The sequence below is a fragment of the Sus scrofa genome, chromosome 1 (genome assembly GCF_000003025.6).
Source record: "Sus scrofa isolate TJ Tabasco breed Duroc chromosome 1, Sscrofa11.1, whole genome shotgun sequence".
NCBI lineage: Eukaryota > Metazoa > Chordata > Mammalia > Artiodactyla > Suidae > Sus > Sus scrofa.
In genome coordinates, this window is record NC_010443.5 from 263,666,953 (window position 1) to 263,693,038 (window position 26,086).

General features: G+C 39.5%; 1 protein-coding gene and 1 long non-coding RNA gene across 2 annotated transcripts in view; both read right to left on the minus strand.

Annotated features, from left to right (window-relative positions):
• LOC396787 (olfactory receptor 1J4) lies at positions 14,102 to 14,987 on the minus strand. The gene has a single exon (XM_021075919.1). It carries the CDS (start codon positions 14,957 to 14,959, stop codon positions 14,195 to 14,197), a length of 765 nt encoding a protein of 254 aa, XP_020931578.1. The 5' UTR covers positions 14,960 to 14,987; the 3' UTR covers positions 14,102 to 14,194.
• The window catches only part of LOC110257124, a 35,893-nt gene continuing 24,839 nt past the window's right edge, over positions 15,033 to 26,086 (minus strand). The window contains exons 2-3 of the long non-coding RNA XR_002339365.1: positions 16,464 to 16,552; positions 15,033 to 15,195 (exon numbers count right to left, since the gene is read on the minus strand). This is a non-coding gene — a long non-coding RNA (uncharacterized LOC110257124). The remainder of the gene's footprint in view (positions 15,196 to 16,463; positions 16,553 to 26,086) is intronic.

The window sequence follows — 26,086 nt, forward strand, 5'->3', positions numbered from 1 at the left end:
AGGGGTGCCAGAAGGAGGAGAGAGAAGAGAAGGAGACAGAAATAATAATCGAAGAGATAGTAGCCAAAAATTTCCCTAACACAGGAAAGGAACCACTCACCCACATCCAGGAAGCACAATGAATACCATACAAAATAAACCCAAGGAGGAATAACCCAAATGCATATTAATCAAACTAACCAAAATTAAAGACAAAATCTTGAAAGCAGCTAGGGAAAAGAAACAAATAACATACAAGGGAACCCCAATAAGGTTATCAGCATATTTTTCATCAGAAACTGTGCAAGCCAGAAGGGACTGGCATGATATACTTAACGTGAGGAAAGGAAAAAACCTCCAACCAAGATTACTTTACCTGGCAAGGCTCTCATTCAGATTTGAAGGAGAAATCAAAAGCTTCACAGATAAGCAAAAGCTGAGGGAATTCAGCAACACTAAACCAGCCTTATGATAAATACTAAAGGAACTTGTCTAAGAAGAAAAGAAAAGGCTGCAACCAGAAACAAAAATACCACAAATGACAAGGCTCACCAGTAAAATATATATACAGTAAAGATAGTAAATCATCCACACACAATTATGCCACCAAAATCAGAAATCATGAGCAGAGGAGGGTACAAATGCAGGATATTGCACATACACTTGCAATTAAGAGACCAACAACTTAAAACAATCTCATATACATATAGACTCATATCAAAACTTCAGGATAACTGCAAACCAAAAATCTACAATTGATACACAAACAAATTGATACACAAACAAAGAAAAATCAACACAAATACAAAACTAAAGATAGCCATCAGACCACAAGAGGAGAGAACAAGAGAAGGGAGAAAAAAGAAAAACAAAAACAAATCCAAAACACTCAATAAAATGGCAATAAGAACATACATATCAATAATTACCTTAAATGTTAATGGACTAAATGCCCCACCAAAAGATATAGACTGGCTGAATGGATACAAAAACAAGACCCATACATATGCTCTCTTCAAGACATCCACTTCACTTCTAGTGACAGATACAAATTGTAAGTGAGAGGATGGAAGAAAATATTTCATGTAAACGGGGATCAAAAGAAAGCTGGAGTAGCAATACTCATATCAGACAAAATAGACATTCAAATGAAGAATATTTTAAGGGACAAGGAAGGTCACTACCTAGTGATCAAAGGATCAATCCAAGAAGAAGATATAGCAATTTTCAATTATCTACACACCCAACATAGGTTCACCACAATATACGAAGCAACTGCTAACAACTTTAAGAGGACATATCAACAATAACACAATATAGTGGGGGACTTTAACAGCCCACATACAGCAATGGACAGATCAACCAGACAGAAAATCAATAAGGAAGCACAGGCCCTGAATGATACATTAAACCATAGGGACTTCATAGATATTTATAGGACACTCCACCCAAAAGCAACAGAATACACATTCTTCTCAAGTGCACATGGAACATTCTCTAAGATTGATCACATCCTGGGCTACAAATCAAACCTCAGTAACTTTAAGAAAATTGAAATCATATCAAGCATCTTTTCTGACCAAAATCTCTATGACTGGAAATCAACCACAAGAAAAAAAACTGCAAAAAACACAAACACATGGAGACTAAACAACCAATGGATCACTGAAGAAATCAAAGAGGAATTTTTAAAAAATACCTAGAAGCAAATGACAACAAAGATGTGACACACCAAAACCTATGGGATGCAGCACAAGCCATTCTAAGAGGAAAGTTTATAGCAATACAAGCCCACCTCAGGAAACAAGAAAAAGCTCAAATAAAAAAGCTAACTTTACATCTAAAGCAGCTTGAGAGAGAAGAACAGACAATACCTAAGTTAACAGAAGGAAAAAAGTCATAAAGATCAGAGCAGAGACAAAGGAAGATGGCAGAAGAGTAGGGGGACACGCTCACCATTTCCCACAAACACACACCCAAAAAATACATCTACACATAAAAAGACTCACACAGAACAGCAAATGAATGCTGGCAGAAGAATTTAAACCTCCAAAAATGGCAAGAATCTCTTGACATAACTGAGTAAAACAAGAGAAGAGAGGAGAGTGAGAGAAAGGGAATCAGGACCAGACTGGCACTCACAAGAGGGAGCCGTGAAGGAGAAAGGGAACTCACACCCTGGAAAGTCACACAGCAGACAGAAAGATCAACAGAGTCAGAGGGATCTCCAGAAACTGAGAAAAGTGCAGCAGCAGGTCTGAGATCTAAAAAGGAGAGTGAGAGCCACACAGATCATCTGAACCACTGGCACAGATACCAAAAACAGAAATGCTTGGGTGGGGGCTGGGCACTGAGACCTAGGCCCCAGAGGTTAGTCACTAGGCTCTGGAGGTTAGTCACTGGGTTGGTGGTGTGCAGACAGCCCTAGGGACTAGGAAGCAGTTCATTGCAGGTGGAGGGAGCAATATGCTAAGGGATGGGGAGTGGAAAGTCACAACAGAGGGAACCTGGATCTGCAGGAGAGACAAGGTACCAGTGTGGGGAAGGGGAGAGGAGGAGGCGCAGGCCACCATAGAATACCCCTTGCACCCAAGCATGACTGCTTGCCCACCAGCTGGCAGAGAGCAGAGCTTCCCAGTGCATCTCCCCTCCCCCATCCTGCATGCACCTGGCCAAAAGCCACCTGCCATCACAACGGACTGGCCTCACCACCCACAGGAAGCCATCCACCACCATGGCATTCCAGGGCGCAGCCTGCCCACACACAGGAAGCACTCCACTCCTACAGAGCAAGCCACCCAGCACTGCTTGCTCTCGGGAAGAGCTCAGAGGCCCAGGAGCACAAGGGAAAGCCCTTCCCAGCCACAGGAAGAGTACTTCCACCACAGTGTACACCTGCCAGTCCCACCCACACTCAGGAAGTGCTCCTTTGCCTCAGAGCAAGTGGGATAGCCCCACTGCACTGGGGAAGTGCTGCACTGGAGAAAGCAGCCCAGCACCATCCACCCTCAGGAAGAGCTACATGGCACAGGAGTGCCAGGACAAGCCCTGCATGGCCATGGGAAGTGTGCTTCCACCACGGTGTGCACCTGCCAGTCCCATCCGCCCTCAGGAAGTGCTCCTTTGCCTCCAAGTGACCCAGCTAGCCCTCCTTCCTTTGGGAAACACCCCACTGACTCAAAACAGGCCAGCCAACACCACCTGCCCTCAGGAAGCACTCTGCAGCAGCACCAGGGCAAAACCTGCCCAGCCACAGGGAGTGCACCTCCACCATAAAAAAAGAAAAACACAAGCAAGATGAAGAAGCTCAGAAACCATTCCCATTTAAAGCAACAGGAGAACTCACCTAAAGCAGTCAACAGTGAAACAGAGCTCTGCAGTCTGACAGATATTGAGTTCAAAAGGGAGACACTGAATAATGCAGAGAAACAAATTAGTGACATGGAAGACAGAATAATCAAAATACCCAAACAGGACAACACACAGAAGACCAAATTTAAAAAGCATGAAAGAAGTATAAGAGATCTATGGGATAATATAAAGCAGGCCAATCTATACATAATAGGAATTCCAGAAGGAGTAGAAAAAGAAAAGGGGATGGAAAATATATTTCAAGAAATTATTGCTGGAAACTTCCCAAATCTAAAGGATACTAATTTTAAGACACAGGAAGCGCAGAGGGCCCCAAACAAGTTGAATGCAAATAGACCCACAGAAAGACACATTATAATAAAAATGGCAAAACTTAATGATAAAAAGAGGATCCTAAAGGCAGCAAGAGAAAAGCAAAGTGTCACTTATAAGGGAGACCCCATAAGGCTATCAGCTGATTTCTCTACGGAAACTCTACAGGCCAGGAGGGAATGGCAAGAGATATTTAAAGCACTGAATGGAAAAAAAATATGCAATCTACAATACTCTATTCAGCAAGAATATCATTTAAAATAGAAGGGGAAATAAAAAAATCTCTCCAACAAAAAAAAAGCTACAAGAATATAGCAATACAAAACCCATTCTAAAAGAAACACTGAAAGGGCTTCTTTAAGTTAAAAAAAAAAAAGAGGAAGAACTAGAATAGAGGAAACCACAATCAGAGAGCACTCACTTAAATAAGCCAGCATACAGATCTATTCATGAAGATATTTAAAATAAAATAACATTTTTAAAAAAGACATCAAAATATTAAAATGTGCACAAGGGAAATAAGGAAATAAATAGACTTTTTTCTTTTTTTAAATTTTATTATAGTGGAGTTCCCGTCGTGGCGCAGTGGTTAACAAATCCAACTGGAACCATGAGGTTGCGGGTTCGGTCCCTGCCCTTGCTCAGTGGGTTAAGGATCCAGTGTTGCTGAGAGCTGTGGTGTGGGTCGCAGACATGGCTTGGATCCCATGTTGCTGTGGCTCTGGCATAGGCCGGTGGCTGCAGCTCCAATTACACCCCTAGCCTGGGAACCTCCATATGCCATTGAAGCGGCCCAAGAAAAGGCAAAAAGACAAAAAAAAATTATTATAGTAATGAAGTGTTTGAACCTACAGGAATATCAGACGAAAACACTCAATTATAGGAAGGGTTAACGTACTTAAAAAACAGGGCAAGCACAAATCAAAACTGAACATTACAGGCACAAAAAATGAAAAGAAAACTACTCAAGCAGAAAATATTTGGAGACCATACAACCAAAAACAGAAAGGAAGAATGGAGAATCATAGAATCAACTGGAAAATGAGGTTTAAAATGGCAATAAATAATCATATATCAATTATCACCTGAAATGTCAATGGACTGAATGCTCCAATCAAAAGACACAGAGTGGCAGATTGGATAAAAAAGCAAAAACCTTCAATCTACTGCCTATGAGAAACTCACCTTATGACAAAGGACACATATAGATTGAAAGTGAGGGGGTGGGAAAAGATATTTCATGCCAATGGAAAAGACATGAAAGCAGGAGTTGTAATACATATATCAGACAAAAGAGACTTTAAAATGAAGGCCATAAAGAAAGACAAAGAAGGACACGATTTAATGGTTAAAGGATCCATTCAAGAAGAGGATATTATAATCATCATTATATATATGCCCCAAATGTAGGAGCACCCTGATACATAAAACAAATATTACCAGACATAAAAGGAGAAATTGATGAGAATACAATCATCGTAGAAGAGTTTAACACACCACTAGCATCAGTGGACAGATCCTCTAGACAGAAAACCAGTAAAGCAACAGAGATCCTAAGGGAAAGAATAGAAAAGTTAGACTTAATTGATATCTTCAGGACATTACATCCAAAAAAAATCAGAATACACATTCTTCTCAAGTACTCAGGAACATTCTCAAAAATTGATCGCATATTGGGGCACAAAGCTAACCTCAACAAATTTAAGAGTATAGAGATTATTTCAAGTATCTCCTCTGACCACAATGGCATGAAACTAGAAATCAACCATAGGAAAAGAAATGAGAAAAAAAAACCTACTACATGGAGATGAAACATGATCCTAAAAAACCAATGGGTCAATGAGGAAATCAAGAAAGAAATTTAAAAGTACCTTGAGACAAATGATAATGAAGACACGACCTCTCAAAATCTATGGGACGCTGCAAAAGCAGTGCTCAGAGGGAAATTCATAGCAATACAGGCCTTCCTCCAAAAAGAATAAAGATCTCATATTGACAACTTAAACCACCACTTAAATGAATTATAAAAAGAAGAACAACAAAAAAAAAAACCTAAACTCAGAAGGAAGGAAATCATAAAGATCAAAGAGGAAATCCATAAAATAGAGATTCAAAAAACAATAGAGAAAATTAATAAAACCAAGAGCTAGTTCTTTGAAAAGGTAAACAAAATTGACAAACCCCAGGCTAGACTCACTAAGAAGAGGAGAGAAAGAATTCAAATAAACAAAATTAGAAGTGAAAAAGGAGAAATCACAACAGATACTTCAGAAGTACAAAAAAACCATGTGAGAATGCTATGAACAATTATGTGCCAAAAAATTTGACAATCTGGAAGAAATGGACAATTTTATAGAATCTTACAGCCTGCCAAAACTGAATCAAGAAGAAATAGACCAACTGAACAAAAAGATCACTAGAAATAAAATTGAATATGTCATAAAAACACTCCCTACAAATAAAAGTCCAGGACCCGATGGCTTCACAGGAGAATTCTACCAAACACACATAGAGGACCAAGTGCCACCTTCCTTAAATTTTTTCAAAAGGTTGAAGAAGAAGGAACACTCCCAAAGATATTCTATGATGCCACCATCACCCTAATTCCAAAACCAGACAAAAATACCATCAAAAAAGAAATTATCAGCCAATATCTTTGATGAATATAGATGCAAAAATTCTAAACAAAATTCTCGCCAACCAAATCCAACAACATATCAAAAAAAATCGTACACTATGACCAGGTGGGATAAATCCCAGGGTAACAAAGATGGTCAAAATACATAAATCAATCAATGTCCTATACCACACTAACAAAAGAAAAGTCAAAAACCATATGATCATCTCAATAGATGTAGAAAAAGCATTGGACAAATTCCAACATCCATTCATGATCAAGACCCTCACCAAAGTGAGTATAGAGGAAACATTCCTGAACATAAAGCCATTTATGATAAACCCACAGCAAATATAATACTCAATGGGGAAAAGCGGAAAGCCTTCCCACTCAAATCTGGAACAACACAGGGATGCCCACTCTCACCACTTTTATTTAACATAGTATTGGAAGTACTAGCCACAGCAATCAGACAAACAAAATAAATAAAAGGCATCCATATAGGAAGACAAGAGGTAAAACTGTCACTGTATGCAGAAGATACGATACTATACCTAGAAAACCCTAAGGACTCAACCCCAAAATTATTTGAACTGATCAACAAATTCAGCAAAGTAGCAGAACATAAGATTAACATTCAGAAACTGGTCACATTTCTGTATAATAACAATGAAATACTAGAAAATAACATGGAAATACAACACCCTTTAAAATTATACCCCCAAAAAATCAAATACCTGGGAATACACCTGACCAAGGAGGTAAAGGATTTATATGCCAAGAACTATAAAACTTTAATCAAGAAATTAAAGAAGGTATAAAGAAATGGAAAGATATTCCATGTTCCTGGATTGGAAAAATTAATATTGTAAATATGGCCATACTACCCAAAGCAATCTACAGATTCCATGCAAACCCAATCAAATTACCCATGACTTTTTTCACAGAACTAGAACAAACAATCCAAAAATTTATAGGGAACCACAAAAAAACCAGAATCACCAAAGCAATCCTGAGAAACAAAAACCAAAGAGGAGGCATAATTCCTCCAGACCTCAAGCAATATTACTAAGCCACAGTCATCAAACATTGTGGTACTGGTACCAAAACAGACAGACAGACCAATAGAAAACAACAGAGAATGTAGAAATAAACCCTGACACCAGTGGTCAATTAATCTTTGACAAAGGAGGCAAGAATATAAAATGGGAAAAAGACAGTCTATTCAGCAAGCATTGCTGGGAAACCTGGACAGCTGCATGCAAAGCAATGAAATTAGAACACACCCTCGTGCCATGTACCAAAATAAACTCAAAATGGCTGAAAGACCTAAACGTAAGACAAGACACCATCAAACTCCTGGAAGAGAACATAGGCAAAACATTCTCTGACATCAACCTCATGAATATTTACTCAGGTCATTCTCCCAAAGCAACAGAAATAAAAGCAAAAATAAACCAGTGGGACCTCATCAAACTGGCAAGATTTTACACACCAAAGGAAACCAAAAACATAACAAAAAGACAACTTACAGAATGGAAGAAAATAGTTTCAAATGATGCAACTGACAAGGGCTTAATCTCTAGAATATACAAGCAACATATACAACTCAACAGCAAAAAAGCCAACAACCCAATGGAAGAGTGGGCAAAAGACCTGAATAGACAGTTCTCCAAGGAAGATACACAGATGGCCAACAAGCACTTGAAACAAAGTTCAACATCCCTGATTATTAGAGAAAGGCAAATCAAAACTACCATGAGATACAACCACACACCAGTCAGAATGGCCATGATTAATAAGTCTACAAATAACAAGTGCTGTGTGGGGTGTGGAGAAAAGGGAACACTCCTGCACTCTTGGTGGGAATGGAAGCTGGTATGACCACTATGGAGAACATATGGAGGTACCTTAGAAATCTATACATAGAACTACCTTATGATCCAGCAACAATATGGAGGTACCTTAGAATTCAATACATAGAACTACCTTATGATCCATATCTGGACAAAACATTCCTTAAAAAATATAAATGCACCCGCATGCTCATTGCAGCTCTATTCACAATAGCCAAGACATGGAAACAACCCAAATGTCCATTGACAGATGATTGGATTAAGAAGAGGTGGTGTATATATACACAATGGAATATTACTCAGCCATAAAAAAGAACAAAATAATGCCATTTGCAGCAACATGGATGGAACTAGAGACTCTCATATAGAGTGAAATAAGTCAGAAAGAGAAAGACAAATAACATATGATATCACTTATAACTGGAATCAAATATACAGCACAAATGAATCTTTCCACAGAAAAGAAAACCATGGACTTGGAGGATAGACTTCTAGTTGCCTGGGGAGTGGGGTGAGGGAGTGGGAGTGATTGGGAGCTTGGGGTTAATGGATGCAAACTATTGATCTTGGAAAGGATTTACAACGAGATCCTACTGTGTACCACTGAGAACTATGTCTAGATATTTACAACGCAGTATGACAATGGGAAAAAAAATTATGTATATGTGTATGGGTAACTGGGTCCCCATGCTGTACTCTGGGAAAAAAAATGTGTTGGGGAAATAACAATAAAAAATAAATTTAAAAACATAAAATTTTTAAAAATGCCAAAAAAAGAGATCAAAGCAGAAATCAATGAAGTAGAAATGAAGAAAACCATAGGAAAAAAATCAATGAAACCAAAACCTAGTTCTCTGAAAAGATCAGCAGAATTTTTAAACCCTTAGCCAGACTTATGAAGAAAAAAAGACTCAAATCAATAAAATCAGAGATGAAAAAGGAGGGAAGTAACAGCATACCAGCACAGAAATAGAAAGAATCATGAGACTACTATATGCAACTATACGCCAATAAAACGGACAACCTAGAAGAAATTGACAAATTCTTAGAAAAGTACAATCTTCCAAGACTAAACCAAGAGGAAATAGAAAATATGAATGGACTAATCACAAGAACTGAAAGTGAAACTGTGATTTAAAAACTTCCAAACAAATGTCCAGGACCAGATGGCTTCAAGGCAAGTTCTATCAAACATTCAGAGAAGAGCTAACACCTAACCTTATGAAACTATTTCAAAAATCACAGAGGAAGGGACACTCCCAAACTCATTTTATGAGTCCACAATCACCTTGATACCAAAACCAGACAAAGATTCCACAAAAAAAAGAGAAAACTACAGGCTAATTTCACTGATGAACATCGATGAAAAAACCCTCAACAAGATACCAGCAAACTGCATCCAACAATACATTAAAAGGATTAAACATCATGATCAAGTGGGATTTATCCCAGGGAGGCAAGGGCTCTTCAATATCCACAAATCCATCAGTATGATACACCACATTAAAAAACTGAAGAATAAAAATGATAGGATCGTCTCAATAGATGCAAAAAGCCTTTGACAAAATCCAACACCCATCTCTGATTTAAAAAAAAAACCTTCAGAAAGTGGGCATAGAGGGAACCTACCTCAACATGATAAAGGCCATATATGACAAACCCACAGCAAACATCATTCTCAATAGTGAAAAGCTGAAAAAATTCCCACTGAGATCAGGAACAAGACAAGGATGTCCACTCTCGCCACTACTCTTCAACATCCTTCTGGAAGTCCTAGCCACAGCAATCAGAGAAGAAAAAGGGATAAAAGGAATCCAAATTGTAAAGGAAGAAGTAAAACAATCACGATTTGCAGATCACATGATACTATACCTAGAGAATCCTAAAGACTCTACCAGAAAACTGGTAGAACTCATCCATGAATTTGGCAAAGTCGCAGGATACAAAATTAATACACAGAAATCAAAATCATTTCTATACACTAACAATGAAAAAGCAGAAGGAGAAACTAGGGAAGCAATCCCGTTTACCATCGCATCCAAAAGAATAAAATACCTAGGAGTAAACCTACCTAAAGAGACAAAAGACATGTACTCTGAAACTATAAGACACTGATGAAAGAAATCAAAGACGACACAAATAGATGGAAGCCATACCATGCTCGTGGATTGCAAGAGTTAATATTATCAAAATGACTATACTACCTAAGGCAATCTACAGATTCAATGCAATCCCTATCAAATCACCAAGGACATTGTTCACGGAACTTGAACAAAATATTTTAAAGTTTGTTTGGAAGCACAAAAGATCCACAAGAGCCAAAGACATCCTGAAAAAGAAAAATGGAGCTGGAGGAATCAGGATCCCAGACTTCAGACTCTACTACAAAGCAACAGTCATCAAAACCGTATGGTACTGGCACAAACACAGACATATACCTCAGTGGAACTGGATAGAAATCCCAGAATTCAACCCATGCACCTACAGCCAACTCATCTATGACCAAGGAGGCAAGAATATCCAATGGAGAAAGGACAGCTTGTTCAATAAGTGGTGCTGGCAAAACTGGACAGCCACATGGAAAAGAAGGAAATGAGAACACTCCCTAACACCATACAAAAAATAAACTCAACATGGATTCAAGACCTACATATAAGACCAGACACTATCAAACTCTTAGTGGAAAACATAGGCCAAACACTCTCTGACATAAACCACAGCAACATCTTATCAGATCCACCCCTCTTAGAGGATTGATAATAAAAACAAAAATAAACAAATGGGATCTAATCAAACTGAAAAGTTTCTGTACAGCAAAGGATACCCTAAACAAAACAGAAAGACAATCCACAGAATGGGAGAAAAGCTTTGCAAGTGAATTGACTGACAAGGGATTATTCTCCAAAATTTATAGTCACCTTCTACAGCTCCATACCAAAAAAACAAACAACCCCATCAAAAAAATGGGCCAAAGATCTAAACAGACAGTTCTCCAAATAAGACATACAGATGGCCAAAAAACACATGAAAAGATATTCAACATCACTCATTAGTAGAGAAATGCAAATCAAAACCACTCTGAGGTACCCCCTTACACCAGCCAGAATGGCCATCATCAAAGAGTCTACAAACAATAAATGCTAGAGAGGGTGGGGAGAAAAAGGAACCCGAGTACCCTGTTGGTGGGATTGTAAATTGGTACAACCACTATGGAAAGCAGGATGGAGATGCCTCAGAAAACTAAGCATAGAACTCCCATTTGATCCAGCAATCCCACTCCTAGCAATCTATCTAGAGAAAACCATGACTCTCAAAGACACATGTACTCCAATGTTTATTGTAGCACTATTTGCAATAGCCAAGACATGGAAACAACATAAACGTCCATCGACAGAAGAGTGGATCAAGAAGAGGTGGTACATATACATGATGGAATATTAGCCATTAAAATGAACAAAATACCGGCATTTTTGGCAACATGGATGGACCTAGAAACTATCATACTAAGTGAAATCAGCCATACAATGAGACACCAACATCAAATGCTTTCACTGACATGTGTAATCTGAAAAAAGGACAGACTGAATTTCTTTGCAGAACAGATGCTGACTCACAGACTTTGAAAACCTTATGGTCTCCAGAGGAGACAGTTTAGGGGATGGGGGGATGCGCTGGGGGTGTAGGATGGAAATCCTATAAAATTGGATTGTGATGATCACTGTACAACTATAAATGTCATAAATTCATTAAGTAATTTAAAAAAGAATCTGGCTACAAAAGCATCCCCATTTGGGGGCCCTCATCAATACTTGCCCAAGCATAAAATACACACTCATGGAGGCTCAAGGCAGCATCCCCCACCCCAATTACAAACAAATAAAAAAGTAAGAAAGAAACACAGGATGTAGAGACTATAAACAAGCAAACTAAAGTATGGTTACCCATAGGAGAATGTCAGAAGTGGGACAGAAAGAATGGGAGAAGGTGACTAGACAGATATTGATACATAATTTCAATCAGTTTATACACATTACAACCCATGAGTTCATGTTGGTAACTTCAATTCTAGTTCAACACCGTAGAGATCTTTCTAGCCCATCTTTTTCCATGTACATTGCACCTTTCCCCCATTCAGGAGTCATTCTCTTTTCCAGGACAAGTATATTTATTTACTAAATCTTTGAATAAATGTAATTTCAGAATCTTGAACCCAAACCACTGTTAGTAACAAACTAACTTCAGCTCAAAAATTTGCTTGCCAAAAAAAGTGTTTTCATTTATTTTTTATCATTGTGAGAGGAGTTTATAGACAAAATTCAGTGTCCAGTAAAAACTTAATTACTTTATTTTCCCCTTTAGTCTGATTATGTTATCAATTGGAACTATAGTTAGACTCATTTTTTGTTTTATTCTATTTTGCTTTATTGTCCACAAACTTCTTTTTTGTTAGTAGGTAAAAGTTAAAATAGTTGAAACTATACAAATGAATATACTCATCTCCCCAACATTTCTATCCTATTCCCAGCCCACCCCTGTAGGTAAGCATACTCCTTAGCTTCAAATTGATTTCTGGTGTGTTTCTTCTTGCTCAATGGGAAGATATATATGCATATTTTTTCCCATCCTTTTCACATAGGAAGTAGCATGCTATAGATGCCCTTTTATGCATTGGTTTTTTTTCCATTTAATAATAAATCATGGAAAACCTTCCATATTGATTCATAGATATCTTTGTCATTATTTTTTAATAGCTGTGAAGTACTCAATTGCATTGATGGTCCATAGTTCCCTTTTGAAGCCCTGGAATAAAATGGCAGTGATGAATGTACTAAATACCACCTAATTACATATCTCAAATGGTTAAAATGGTAAATTTCATGTTGGGTAGCACATTATACACCACAATACAAAATTTTTTTAAAAAAAAAGGAAAGTCATATCTCTGCATAAACCACAGAAAAGAATTATAAAATAATAATGTATGATTAATAAGTTAATTGAGGGGATTTGAAATAACAAAACATAAATATACTTAATCAAAAGGGATAAAGAGAAGTGGGAATAAATATGAAATCAGATGTCTCAATTAGAAAACATATAGAAACATGGAAAATATAAATTCAAATACATTCTTGTTAGATTGGATTTTTTTAACAAATATTTATGGTATATTTTAGGTAATGGATATATAGTAAGAAGAAAACAGACTGAATGCCCTGACTTTATAGAACTTATATTTTAGGAGAAACTGATAGACTAGATGTTATTAGATCAAATTCTCCAGAAATACAATGATGGTCAAATTACATAAAAAGAGTAAAACCCAACTTTACACTAATAAGAACTAATGCTTTCCAGATATAAGGACATGAGAAAGTTTAAATTATTGGAAAAGAAATACATGTAAACACTAACTAAAAGAAAGTTGGTATATCTAAACTAATATCAGAGGAAGTAAATGAGATGTGAGGGTAGGAGCCATGGCTAAAGACAAATCTCCCCTCAACAATAAATGCACAGATGTGCTGTTCGATGAATAAGAAAAGGCTTCCTGTCATAGGAGAGAATTACTTTGTAGCATCAGCCAATTTCCATAGTGTAATTATGCCCATTGTGGCTGATTTCAATCCACCAGCATGGGGTCATTGACTGTGGAGTTGAAAAGAGATGTTCATGATTAGCCTGAAGCCAACGCAAGCCAATTTCAGCACTTCTTACAGAGAAGGATCAGACCACAAGGAGCAGAACAAGATGCTAAATCAATGTGTTCTCTATAACAGAGTATAAAAAATATATAAGCAAAAACTGACATATCTAAAAGTAGAAAAAGACAAACCACAATCATAAATATCTGCATATTTTATACAGATAAGGAAAAGGCATAAAAAATTAAAGAAACATTAAAAAATGTAATTGACAAACTGGACCTTATCATCATATTAACATGATATATGATGGATGGATATTCATTTCAAGTTACAGAGTTTCCAATCATATGATAATTTTAGGAGATATATCCCACTGTGCTTATGACTGCAATAAGAGGATTTAGTGATTGTCACTTCAAGAAATTAGCCCTATTGACAAGTATCTCTAAGGCCTGTTTTATGTCTCTGTTCCTGAGGCTATAGATGAAGGGGTTCAGCATTGGAGTGACTACGGTATACATGGCAGAAGCAATTATGTCTTTGTCATTGGAGTCCCATGATGAGGAGAAAAAGTAAACAGTAGCAAGTGTTCCGTAGTATAAAGACACCACGAAGAGATGGGAGCCACAGGTGGAACAAATTTTAAAGAGTTTCTTGGTGGGAGAGACACTCAGAACTGTGGTCCCTATATGAATATATGAGCCCAGGATACTGCACAAAGACAGGATGAAAAGTGTTCCTCCCACAGCAAAGATGACCAGATCATTGAGGGAGGTGTCTGAACAGCTCAACTTCAAGAGAACAGTGAGGTCACAGAAGAAGTGGGAGATGGTATTGTCCATACAGAAGGACAGTTGGACCAAGAGGAGGGTGTGCAACAGCGCATAGATACAACAGAGGAACCAGGACCCAGCTACTAAGGAGACACACAGTTCCTGCCTCATGATGGTGCTGTAGCGGAGAGGCTGACAAATGGCCACATACCTGTCATAAGCCATCACTGTGAGAAGGAAATTGTCAAGACAACCGAAAAGGATGAAAAAATACATCTGGGATATGCACCCTGCATAGGGGATGGATTGCTGCTGAGTCTGCATGTTCATCAGCATCTTTGGAACTGTGACAGATGAAAGGGAGACATCTGTGAGGGCCAAGTGGCTGAGGAAGAAGTACATGGGGGTGTGGAGGCGAGGGTCCAGCCTGATGAGCAGGATGATGAGCAGGTTCCCCAGCACTGTGATCAGGTACATGCCCAGGAACAGGGCAAAGAACATGCCCTGCTGCTGTGGCTGGATGGGGAGCCCCAAAAGGAGGAATTCAGACACGCTGCTCTGGTTCTCCCTCCTCATGCTGTTCCTGCCTTGAGGCAATCATACAGAAGAGCCCATTCACAGGCTGGGAATTGGTGAAACTGGGAAATGTCAATGAACATGCCATAAGGTTATAGTCATGTCCTTTATACCATGAAAAGTTAATTTTTGCTACCTTTCCCTCTATTTCTCTTAATTCTTGGTGAATAAAACAGTCTTTCCGGAGTTCCCATCGTGGCGCAGTGGTTAACGAATCCGACTAGGAACCATGAGGTTGCGGGTTTGATCCCTGCCCTTGCTCAGTGGGTTAACGATCCGGCGTTTCCATGAGCTGTGGTGTAGGTTGCAGACGTGGCTCGCATCCAGCGTTGCTGTGGCTCTGGCGTAGGCCGGTGGCCACAGCTCCGATTCGACCCCTAGCCTGGGAACCTCCATATGCCGCTGGAGCAGCAGCCCAAAGAAATAGCAAAAAGACCAAAAAAAAAAAAAAAAAAGTCTTTCCAATCCTGGCTCCATTAATGCATCAGAACCTCACACTAACCAAGTCTTTTTCCAAAAAAAAAATTATAATAATGGACATTTATTCTTCATTCAACAAATAATTATTGAACAACTGCTTTCTCCCATATTGAGTACTGAGGAGTCAACCAGAACTGAGAATTCTCTGTGTTCAAGTTTACATCTTTTCATTAATCAATGTTCACACCTCTGTAATTTGCTAAGATGAAAATGGGAAAGGGGAACCAGGGAAGATGTATCGATCATTCATTTCCACTTAAAAAAACATGACACTCCTTTCATTTGAAGAGAATTACTAAAGCAATCTCATGGGCTTCCAGTATAGTTCCCTGTATCCTGCCCATTTTGCGTCACTGAACAAACCCTCTTAACAAAAATGTCCAATCCAGGCTTCCAAATCAATGTCAACAGTTCCAGGCATTGTTCCAAGTGTTTTACATGCATTTTCAATTAAATCTTTCCAGTAGCCCTAATCAATATTCTTACACAAATTTTAACAAGAAAACAAAAGTATACGTTATTTAAATGTGCAAAGATACACACAATTAAGTGCAACATGTGGAATCACAACATAGACCTGTCTGACCAAGATCCATGCTCTTAACCAATCAGCATGGAAATAATACTGTCAGTAGTTAAAATACCCAGATAAGCTATTTTATGTCAGCTACCTTTCTCCAAAATTTTCCTAACTCCCTCTAAGAAGTTTATGTCTCATATTTATATATCATACAAAAGATTTTCACATGCTTTAACCTCTCAAAGCAATGACTTTAAGTCAGCTTCATACACTGGGCAAATCTTATGTCTTCATTTTATAAATGTGGAAAGTGAAGCTAAGATCTCTTACCTCCGGTGACTTGGCTTTTTGATGATGGATTCCAGGTTAGTGTTCCTTTAGAAGTTAGGCTGGAGGTAAGGATTACCAAACACATGGCCCTGGAAAAGAACTCAAGATTCACATTCTCACTTAAGTATAGGGGCGGGATAGCAAGTCTCCCTCAGAGACTGAAACAGAAGAACAAATCTGACTCATATTGAACCTGTTTCTTTTACTTTAACCATTGTATTCTATTACTTTTGCTAAAAGTGGAAATGTTGCCTCTAGCCTGAATCATACAGAAGAGCCCACTCACAAGCCTCTGACCTTTAACGGGTTAACACTCTCCAATTCCTAAAGAGATAAAAAGTTGCAGAGCAGAGAATAAAGTTGCCTTGTTGGAGGTTTACAGGAGCACTGTGACCTGACCTATGCGGACAGCTGCAAGAACAGAATATTCCAACACCAAGAAGTTTGCACAAACCAACCATACATACACTTACCCCCTTTAGTATAAGAGAAGCCTGATTTCTAACTCATGGACGATGGTTTTTGAGGAACCATCTTATCCAACTGCTGCCTTTCCAAATACTTTCACTATTAATTGCCCCAACAAATGGTCTCTCAATTTATATGCAGCAAGCAAAACAAGTTTGGAGAGAGTAAGAGGACCAGAATCTTACTTGGCTCACTGGTTATTTAAGCTCATGGCCACCAAAGAGGACAATGACAACCACCTATAAAAGCATGGCCACTCACTCACGTAAATTGTGTTGGTCCACACAAAGAAACCAGAAGAGATGACTGGAAACACCCAGTAACCTTGACTCAGATAGGACCTTGTGAAGGAGGCAGCTGGGCCATGAGCCCTGGAAAGAAGGTCAGACTGTGACCTTGAAATTTCAGAAGGAAGCTTTGGATGGACCTGTTTTCTCAGATTTCTACCTGTCCTACCCCAGACAATATTGAAAGAAGAACCTCCAGAACACAAACATGGAGTCTGGAGTGAGATAATAGAATTGTTTTACTAAAAGTGAAGCAGAGTGTCAAAAACCTTGAGCTTCCGAGGGCCCTGCTGGAGTAGTCAAATCACAGAAAAATGGAAGACAGCAGCTCTGCAAAGTAGATTTCCTTTTCAGCTGCCTGTGAAGATTTTGGTCTCAGGCAGGTGGGGGGTAAAAAATGTGAATGTCAAACACACACACACACACACAGATATTTATTTCTTCTGTGTGAAGGAACTCAAGGTGTGGGTTTGTTGCACAAAAGTACTCACACACTATCACAGTCAGATATAAATGGAGATTTATGGATTTCTCTGGCTTAAACTCTCACTAGGTAAATACAGTCAGGGTGTGAGTCAGCTTCACACAAATACATGCAAAACTCACAGACAAAATATACATGTACAACACAGCTACACACACAGAACTGTCAAGCATCCTAGACCAGAGGCTTTGTCTTCATTAGAAGTCCTTCATATTCGAATCTCAAGCAGTGCACAAGGTGTTACACATGGCACACAAGCAGCAGATGCATGTAGAATAAGCACACACTGAGGAAATGTCCAGGCTTCTCTGACCTCTGTATATCCTACTATGAGTCATTCAGTGTGTTTGTCAGTTACACATACACACAGAGACTTGAACAACACAACACACACACGAATACACATAACTTCTCTGACGGTCGCAAATACACTTACACACGGACACACATGCATGACTAGGGAGGTTTCTGGACGCCTTCCAAGTTACACCTCTGCTCTGAGTTCAGATACCTTCTGCTTCATTCTGTTACCTGAATCCTCACTTTCTGTCCAGAAGACACAGGGTCCAAAGAAAAAGAGCAAACCTCGGTGGCCTGAGGACCTTCCAGACTCTCATGTCAGTTCTCCAGCTTCAAAATGATGCACAAGGAGATCTCCTTTTCTCCATCCTAAAGAGACTCCGGAGGGAATCCACCCTTGGCCCCAAGTAGAGAAGCAGTCATTGGGGCAATTGCCCAAATTCCTCCTGGCCCCTAGGGAAGTAGGATGATTAGGGTCCACAGGGGCTGAGCAGCACCTGGATTCACAGGAGAAAGTGTCACTGATATCAGTGGTACCTTGGGCTTCTGGTCAAGTCTCTGATGAGAAGCTAGAGTTCTACCACTTTCTCTGGCATCCATGTCATGAACTCAACTTCTCCCAAGGGCAGGGTATGGCACAGGCAGTGTAAGGGCTTTTGCAAGTTTCTGCAGCCTCCCCAATACTGACAAAGGCTTTCATTAGAACACAAAGCCCATTAAAATGCACAGGTCTCAGAGTTCCCACTGTGGCTCAGCACGTTAATAACCTGACACAGTGTCTGTGAGGATGGAGGTTCAATCCCTGGCATTGCTCAGTGGGTTTAGGATCCCAGGTGGCTGCAGGCTGCAGTGTAGTTTGCAGATGAGGCCTAGATCCAATGTTGCTGTGGCTGTGGCATATGCCTGCCACTACATCTCTGATTCAAACCCTGGCCAGAAACTTACATATTCCACCAGTATGGCCATAAAAAAAAGTGTACATCTCCCCACTCCCCTGGAAGTTTTGGAGGGTATGGTCTGTGCCTCATACAGGAGAAGGGGCATGGAATCTATAACTCTGGGGGAAAAAAAAGACTCTGGGTTCCTCCCCTACTAAGAGAGCACACCTGAGCAATTTATCAAAGACCAGTGAGACTGTTTTTTCAAACTGAATTTGAAGGATTGGTCAGTGAGCACCTAATGAAACTTTACTAAAAGTTAATGTTTATTATTAATATCTTTGTATCACTAGATATCAGCTATGGCTCACAACAGGCAATTGTGACTGGTAACTGTTGAATGAATTCAACTGTTCATTCATTCACTTAAATAATCATTAAGTCTCCCACTAAAGTAATACTGATATATCCTCTAGAGACATAATACAGAATAATGTAAACAGAAATCCCTCTCTCAGAACACACATCTAAGTGGAGGTTGCTGCAGAAAAAAAGTTATTAAGGCAAAATAAGTGGTAGGTGAATGGTGAAAAGTGCTGGGGTATGATAAAAGGCATGGAGCTAGGGAGACTTCAGAATTTTATGGAGGCCTCTGGTGCCTACTGGTTAAGGATCTGGCCCTTTTCACTACTGTGGTATGGGCTGGATCCCTGGCCTGGGAATTTCTGCATGCCATGGGTGTAGTAAGAAAAAAAAATTATTTTCAAAAAATATCCAGTGTCACAGGATTCTTATACAAGAAACCCAGACATCCCTCCAATCAAGTGGCTCCAGGTCTGCAAACTGGTTTACCCCACTACACACCTATTAGACTGGCAAAAATTGAAAGGACTGATGCTCTCCAGCATTAGTGAAGATATGGTAGAACTGGAACTCTCATACCATACACCTAGCATGTGACTAGGTATTGGTCCAAAGGAAAAGAAAGTAGACTTACACATGACATAGACTTATACAAAAGTGTTCATAACAGCCTTGTTTAATAGCCAGGAACTGGAAACAGAGCAGATGTTCATCAGTGGACTTAATGTATAGAGCAGGGAACAATACTCAGTATTTTGTAAAAACCAATCAGGGAAAAGAACCTGAGAATATATACATGAGTGTGCGTGTGTGTGTGTGTTTGTGTGTGTGTATAACTGAATTTGCTGTACACTTGAAACTAACACAACATTGTAAATGAACTACACTTCAATAAAAAATAAAATTGAATGAAAATATAAAATTAAAAAATAGGAAAACTAAAAATTAAAAAGAATGAGTGATTTAAAATTTAAAAATAATTTTAAAAATTAAAAAAAAAACTGAGATGAATATACCCAACAGCCATGGTATATCCATACAATGGAATGCTACTAAGCAATAAAAAGAATGAACTATTGATACAGGCTACAACATGAATGAATCTCAAAATGCTCAAGCTGAGTAAAAGAAGGCAGCAAGAAAAGAATAGACACTGCATGGTTCCACTGAAATAAGCTTCTAGGAGATGCAAACTAACTTATGAGACAGAAACACATTAGTTTTTCCCCTGAGGATAGATGGGAGGGGCAAAGATAAGGCAGGAGGGGAGACATCAGTGAAATTCACAATCCTGATGGCTGAGGTGAATGTTTCATTGGTCTACATGTATGTCAAAACTAGTCAAACGGTATAATTTAGTCATTTGAAGTTGATGGCATGTCACCCACACCTCAAAAAATCTCAGTGTTTTTAGAGAAATGATAACAAAATCAAGTATGGCCATGGCATTCCTCTATTGAATACCTTCCAGTGGGTTTCCAAATCAGACAGAAAACCAAAAAATTTATTATAATGGTTAATATTAATATTAATATATAATATTAATATATAATGGTTAATATACGTATCAACTTGGCTGAGCTACAGGACCCAGATATTTGGTCAAACATAATTCTAGATGTTTCCATGAAGGTATTTTTGTGGATGAGATTAACATTGCAATCAGCAGACTGAATAAAACAGATGGTTCTCCATAATGTCTGTGGGCCTCATCTAATCAGTTGACAGCCTTAAGAAATTGATCTCCCACAAAGAAGAAGCACTTTTGTCACCAGCCTGCCTTCAGACTCAAACTACACATTTTCCCTGGGTTTCAAAACTGCTAAACCATCCTGCAGACAACACTTGCTAGCCTCCACAATTATACTAGGCATTTGTTTAAAATAAATCAATCTCTCTCTCACTCTCTCTCTCTCGATCTATCTTTTCCTTCTTTTTTGGCGACCCTGTGGCTTATGAAAATTCCCAGGTCAGGGATCAGATCCAAGTCACAGTTTCAACCTATGCCACAGCAGTGGCAACGCTGAATCCTTTAAACCACTGCAGAGAAGCCACCAATCCTTTTGCATCAGAGCAGGAACTCCATAATCTCTCTCCATTATACCCCCTGCACCAACACTATTCGTTCTATTTCTCTGGAGAACCTTGACTAACACAACTTCTATGACATTAAGTGCCCTACAAATCTGGTCCTCTGATATTTCTAAAGCTTATCACCTACCATCCCTCCCCTACTCAGGCCTGTCCAGCTACAGAGGCCCCCTTAATGTCCCTGGAATAGCCAGGCACCATCTCACCTCTGAGCATTTCTAGATGCCGATCTCCATGCTTCTGCTCAGGTATCGCCATGACTCGCTTACCTGTCCTCACTAATGTCTTTGTTTGGATGTTACCAGGAGGATGAGCTCTACCTGGACCACATGATGTTAAATTATGAACCCCACTCCCAGTACTCTTGCTCCCCTTTTTATGCCTCCTTTATTCATAACAGTTTTTAATCACAAAAAAACTTAGAATTTATTTATTTCAGGTATAGGAACCCATCATCCATAGAACTTTCATCCCAGTAAAGAAACAATGACATTTTAAACATAAATAAAGCTTATGGTGGGTGAGAGGGTTTAAAGCTGCTATGAAAAACAAAAGGAGCATGATGAGCTGGATCAGGAGTGCTGGAAAATAAACTCTACAGGGGATACATTTTTTTAGCTTGTATTCCCAGAATGTGGAAAATGGCCTGGCACATAATAGTCATGCAGTAAATATTTCTGTATGCATAAATTATAAATTCACACATTTAGACTTTTCATATTAGAAGTGAGGACTCTGGGGGAGACAACACTCATTTTCCAAGATTAAAATTAATCCGATAGACATAGACTCTTCTAACCCCAAAATCCAATTTAGGGGGAAACATCAGTCTTCCTAGAATAGGGAAACTGGGTAATTGGATTGACTGCTCTCTGCTCCCCTGCTGTCTCAGGCACAATCAAATTAAAGGTTATTTAGGTTTCAGCAAACCATCAAAAGAACTGTATTAACAAGTTACTGCGTTGAGAAGATAAGCATTCTAGACTTTACTAAGACTAAATATTAGACATTAACGTCTGTAGCTCTGAAAGGCAAGAAGCCAAGATGTGAAAGCAATCTAAATCTCCATCAATAGAGGACTGAATAAAGATGTGGTACATATATGTAATGTAATACTACTCAATATAAAACAGAACAAAATAATGTCATTTGCAGCAACATGGATGGACCTAGAGATATCATATTAGGTAAAGTAAGCCAGACAGAGAAAGACAAATATCATATGATATCACTCATATGTGTGAGCTAAAAAATGACAGAAATGAACTTATGTACAAATCAAAATAGACCTACAAATAGAAAACAAGTATATTCATGAGAGGCGGAGCAAGATGGCAGAGGAGTAAGAGGTCACGCACACCTTCTCCCACAAACACATCAAAAAAACACACCTACGTATAAAACTACTCACACATAACATCAACTGAATGCTGGAAGAAGAACTTAAACCTCCAAAAAGAGCAAGAAACACTTGACATAACTGGGTAGAACAAAAGAAAAAAAGAGAGAGAAAAGGAATCAGGACTGGAATGAGAGGGAGCTGTAAAGGAGAAAAGGAAGCCACATCCTGGGAAGCCACCTAACCGATGAAAGATCAACTGAGTCAGCGAGACCTCAAAGTCACCAAGAAAAGCATTGCAGCTGGACTGAGAACAGCAAATCAACGTGAGAGCTGCACAGATCATCTGAACCACTGGCCCAGAAACCACAGCCTGAGACACTCGGGCGGCGACTGGGTACTGAGACTTGGGTCCGGAGGTTAGTCCCAGGGAGAGGACAAGGGATGGAATGAGGGGCTAAGAAGCAGTGCACCACTGGCTAAGGAGGGGAACACCATGGCAGAGGGAACCCAGGAGAAGGCCCAGACTCACAGAAGAGGCAAGGCACCATTATTGAGGAGGGGAGAGGAAGAGGGGCAGGCCACCATAGGAAACTCCCTGCACCTGAGCAAGTGCATGCCCTCGGGCTTAGAGGGCAGGGCAGGTCTGCAGAGACTATGGGTGGCCAGAAGCCTCTTGCTCCTTTAGGGAGATTAGGTGCCTCTTTTGCAGACTACTGGTGTCCAGGCACCTACTGTGTGGGCTAAGGGCATCGGGAGCTAAGTGTGATGTGATGCCTCTTGCACGATCTACATGTGGCAGGGACAGACTGCAGCAGTCATCTCAGAGGCCAGAGGGAGGTGTGGCTTGCCACCACTGGGGGGCATGTGAGTGGGCTCCACCTGTGACATCGGTCACCTCAGGGATTAGCAAAAAGTAAAAAAGAGGGCACTACAACCAAACACCATACACTGCTGCTCTCACTCCCCTGGGAACACACCTGCCCTGCTGCTGCCACTGCCAAAAGTTCTATGCAGTAGCCACATGCCTTATCTCTGTCACCTCCCAGGATTCAACAACTAGCAGAACCCTGTAAAGCACCTCATACGTGGGCTAAGTGAGATGGGCTTCATGCATGGTCTACAAGTGGTGGGGGCAAACCACATCAGTTATCACTGTCTCTAGTGATGGTCATGGACTGCTCCCAATAGGGATCCCTGAATAGGCACCACTTTCCAGTTCCAATCACCCTGGAGAAGGGCATTGCAATCAAACACAAACTGTTGTTGCTCTCACTCCCCTGGGAACACACACAGCCTTCTGTTACCACTGCCAAATGCTCGGGTCACCTGGAATATCTGCCTAGAGCTTATTACCACTTCCCATGGCCATGCAACTAGGAGTAGCCTGTGCCACCTTCTAGCAGGCCCTTGCTACTGTTGAGAGCCCAATGACCAGGCACTGACTGCTGGCATAGCCAATGCCTCCTTCTCCCTGAAAACACACTGAGCATCCGGGTGATAACAGCCTGGTCACACCAAAGAAAGAGACAGCAAATATTAACTCCCACACCAAAAATAAATAGTAACCCCCCCCCAGAAAATACAAAGGGTTATTCTTGCACAGAATTAGCCTTACAAGACTATAGTTTGGCTTCACCAAACTCACAGAAAAAGATGAAGAAGCTCAGAAACCATGCCCAGGAATAGGAACAGGAGAATTCACCTAAAGCAGTCAGCATGAAACAGACCTCTGCAGTCTGACAGACAGTGTGTCCAAAAGTGATGTGTTAAAAATACTGAAGGAATTAAGAGAGGATATGAACAGTAATGCAGATTCCTCAAAAAGGAACTAAAAACATAAGGAGGAGCCAAGAAAAACTAGAAAACTCATTTGCAGAGATACAAACTGAGCTAAAGGTAATAAATAGCAGAATATATGACAAACCCACAGTGAACATCATTCTCAATGGCGAAAAGCTGAAAGAATTCTCACTGAGATCAGGAACAAGACAAGGATGTCCGCTCTCACCACTACTCTTCAACATCCTTCTGGAAGTCCTAGCCACAGCAATCAGAGAAGTAAAACAAATAAAAAGAATTCAAATTGGAAAGGAAGAAGTAAAATGATCAATATTTGCAGATCACATGATACTATACCTAGAGAATCCTAAAGACTCTACCAGAAAACTGGTAGAACTCATCCATGAATTTGGCAAAGTTTCAGGATAGAAAATTAACACACAGAAATTGACGGCATTTCTATACACTAACAATGAAAGATCAGAAAGAAAAACTAGGGAAGCAATCCTGTTTACCATCACAGCCAAAAGAATAAAATACCTAGGAGTAAACCTACCTAAAGAGACAAAAGACCTGTACTCTGAAACTATAAGACACTGATGAAAGAAATCAAAGAAGACACAAATAGATGGAAGACATACCATGCTCATGGATTGCAAGAGTTAATAGTATCAAAATGACTATACTACCTAAGGCAATCTGCAGATTCAATGCAATCCCTATCAAATCATCAAGGACATTGCTCACAGAACTCAAACAAAGTATTTTAAAGTTTGTTTGGAAGCACAAAAGACCCAGAAGAGCCAAAGACATCCTGAAAAAGAAAAATGGAGCTGGAGGAATCAGGATCCCAGACTTCAGACTCTACTACAAAGCAACAGTCATCAAAACCATATGGTACTGGCACAAACACAGACATATACCTCAGTGGAACTGGATAGAAATCCCAGAATTCAACCCATGCATCTACAGCCAACTCATCTATGACCAAGGAGACAAGAATATCCAATGGAGAAAGGACAGCTTGTTCAATAAGTGGTGCTGGGAAAACTGGACAGCCACATGGAAAAGAATGAAATGAGAACACTCATTTAATATTACCAAAATGACTATACTATCTAAGGCAATCTACAGACACAAAAATAAACTCAACATGGATTCAAGACCTACATATAAGACCAGACACTATCAAACTCTTAGTGGAAAACATAGGCCAAACACTCTATGACATAAACCACAGAAACATCTTCTCAGATCCACCTCTTAGAGGATTGGCAATAAAAACAAAAATAAACAAATGTTACCTAATCAACCTACAAAATTTCTGCACAGCAAAGGAAACCCTAAAAAAAATGAAAAGACAACACACAGAATGGGAGAAAATCTTTGCAAGTGGTCCAACTGAGAGGGGATTCATCTCCAAAATTTATAAACACCTTCTGCAGCTCCATACCAAAAAAACAAACAACCCCATCAAAAAATGGGCAGAAGATCTAAACAGACAGTTCTCCAGAGAAGACATGCAGATGGCCAAGAAATACATGAAAAGATGTTCAACATCACTCATTATTAAAGAAATGCAAATCAAAACCTCTGTGAGGTACCCCCTATACCAGCCAGAATGGCCATCA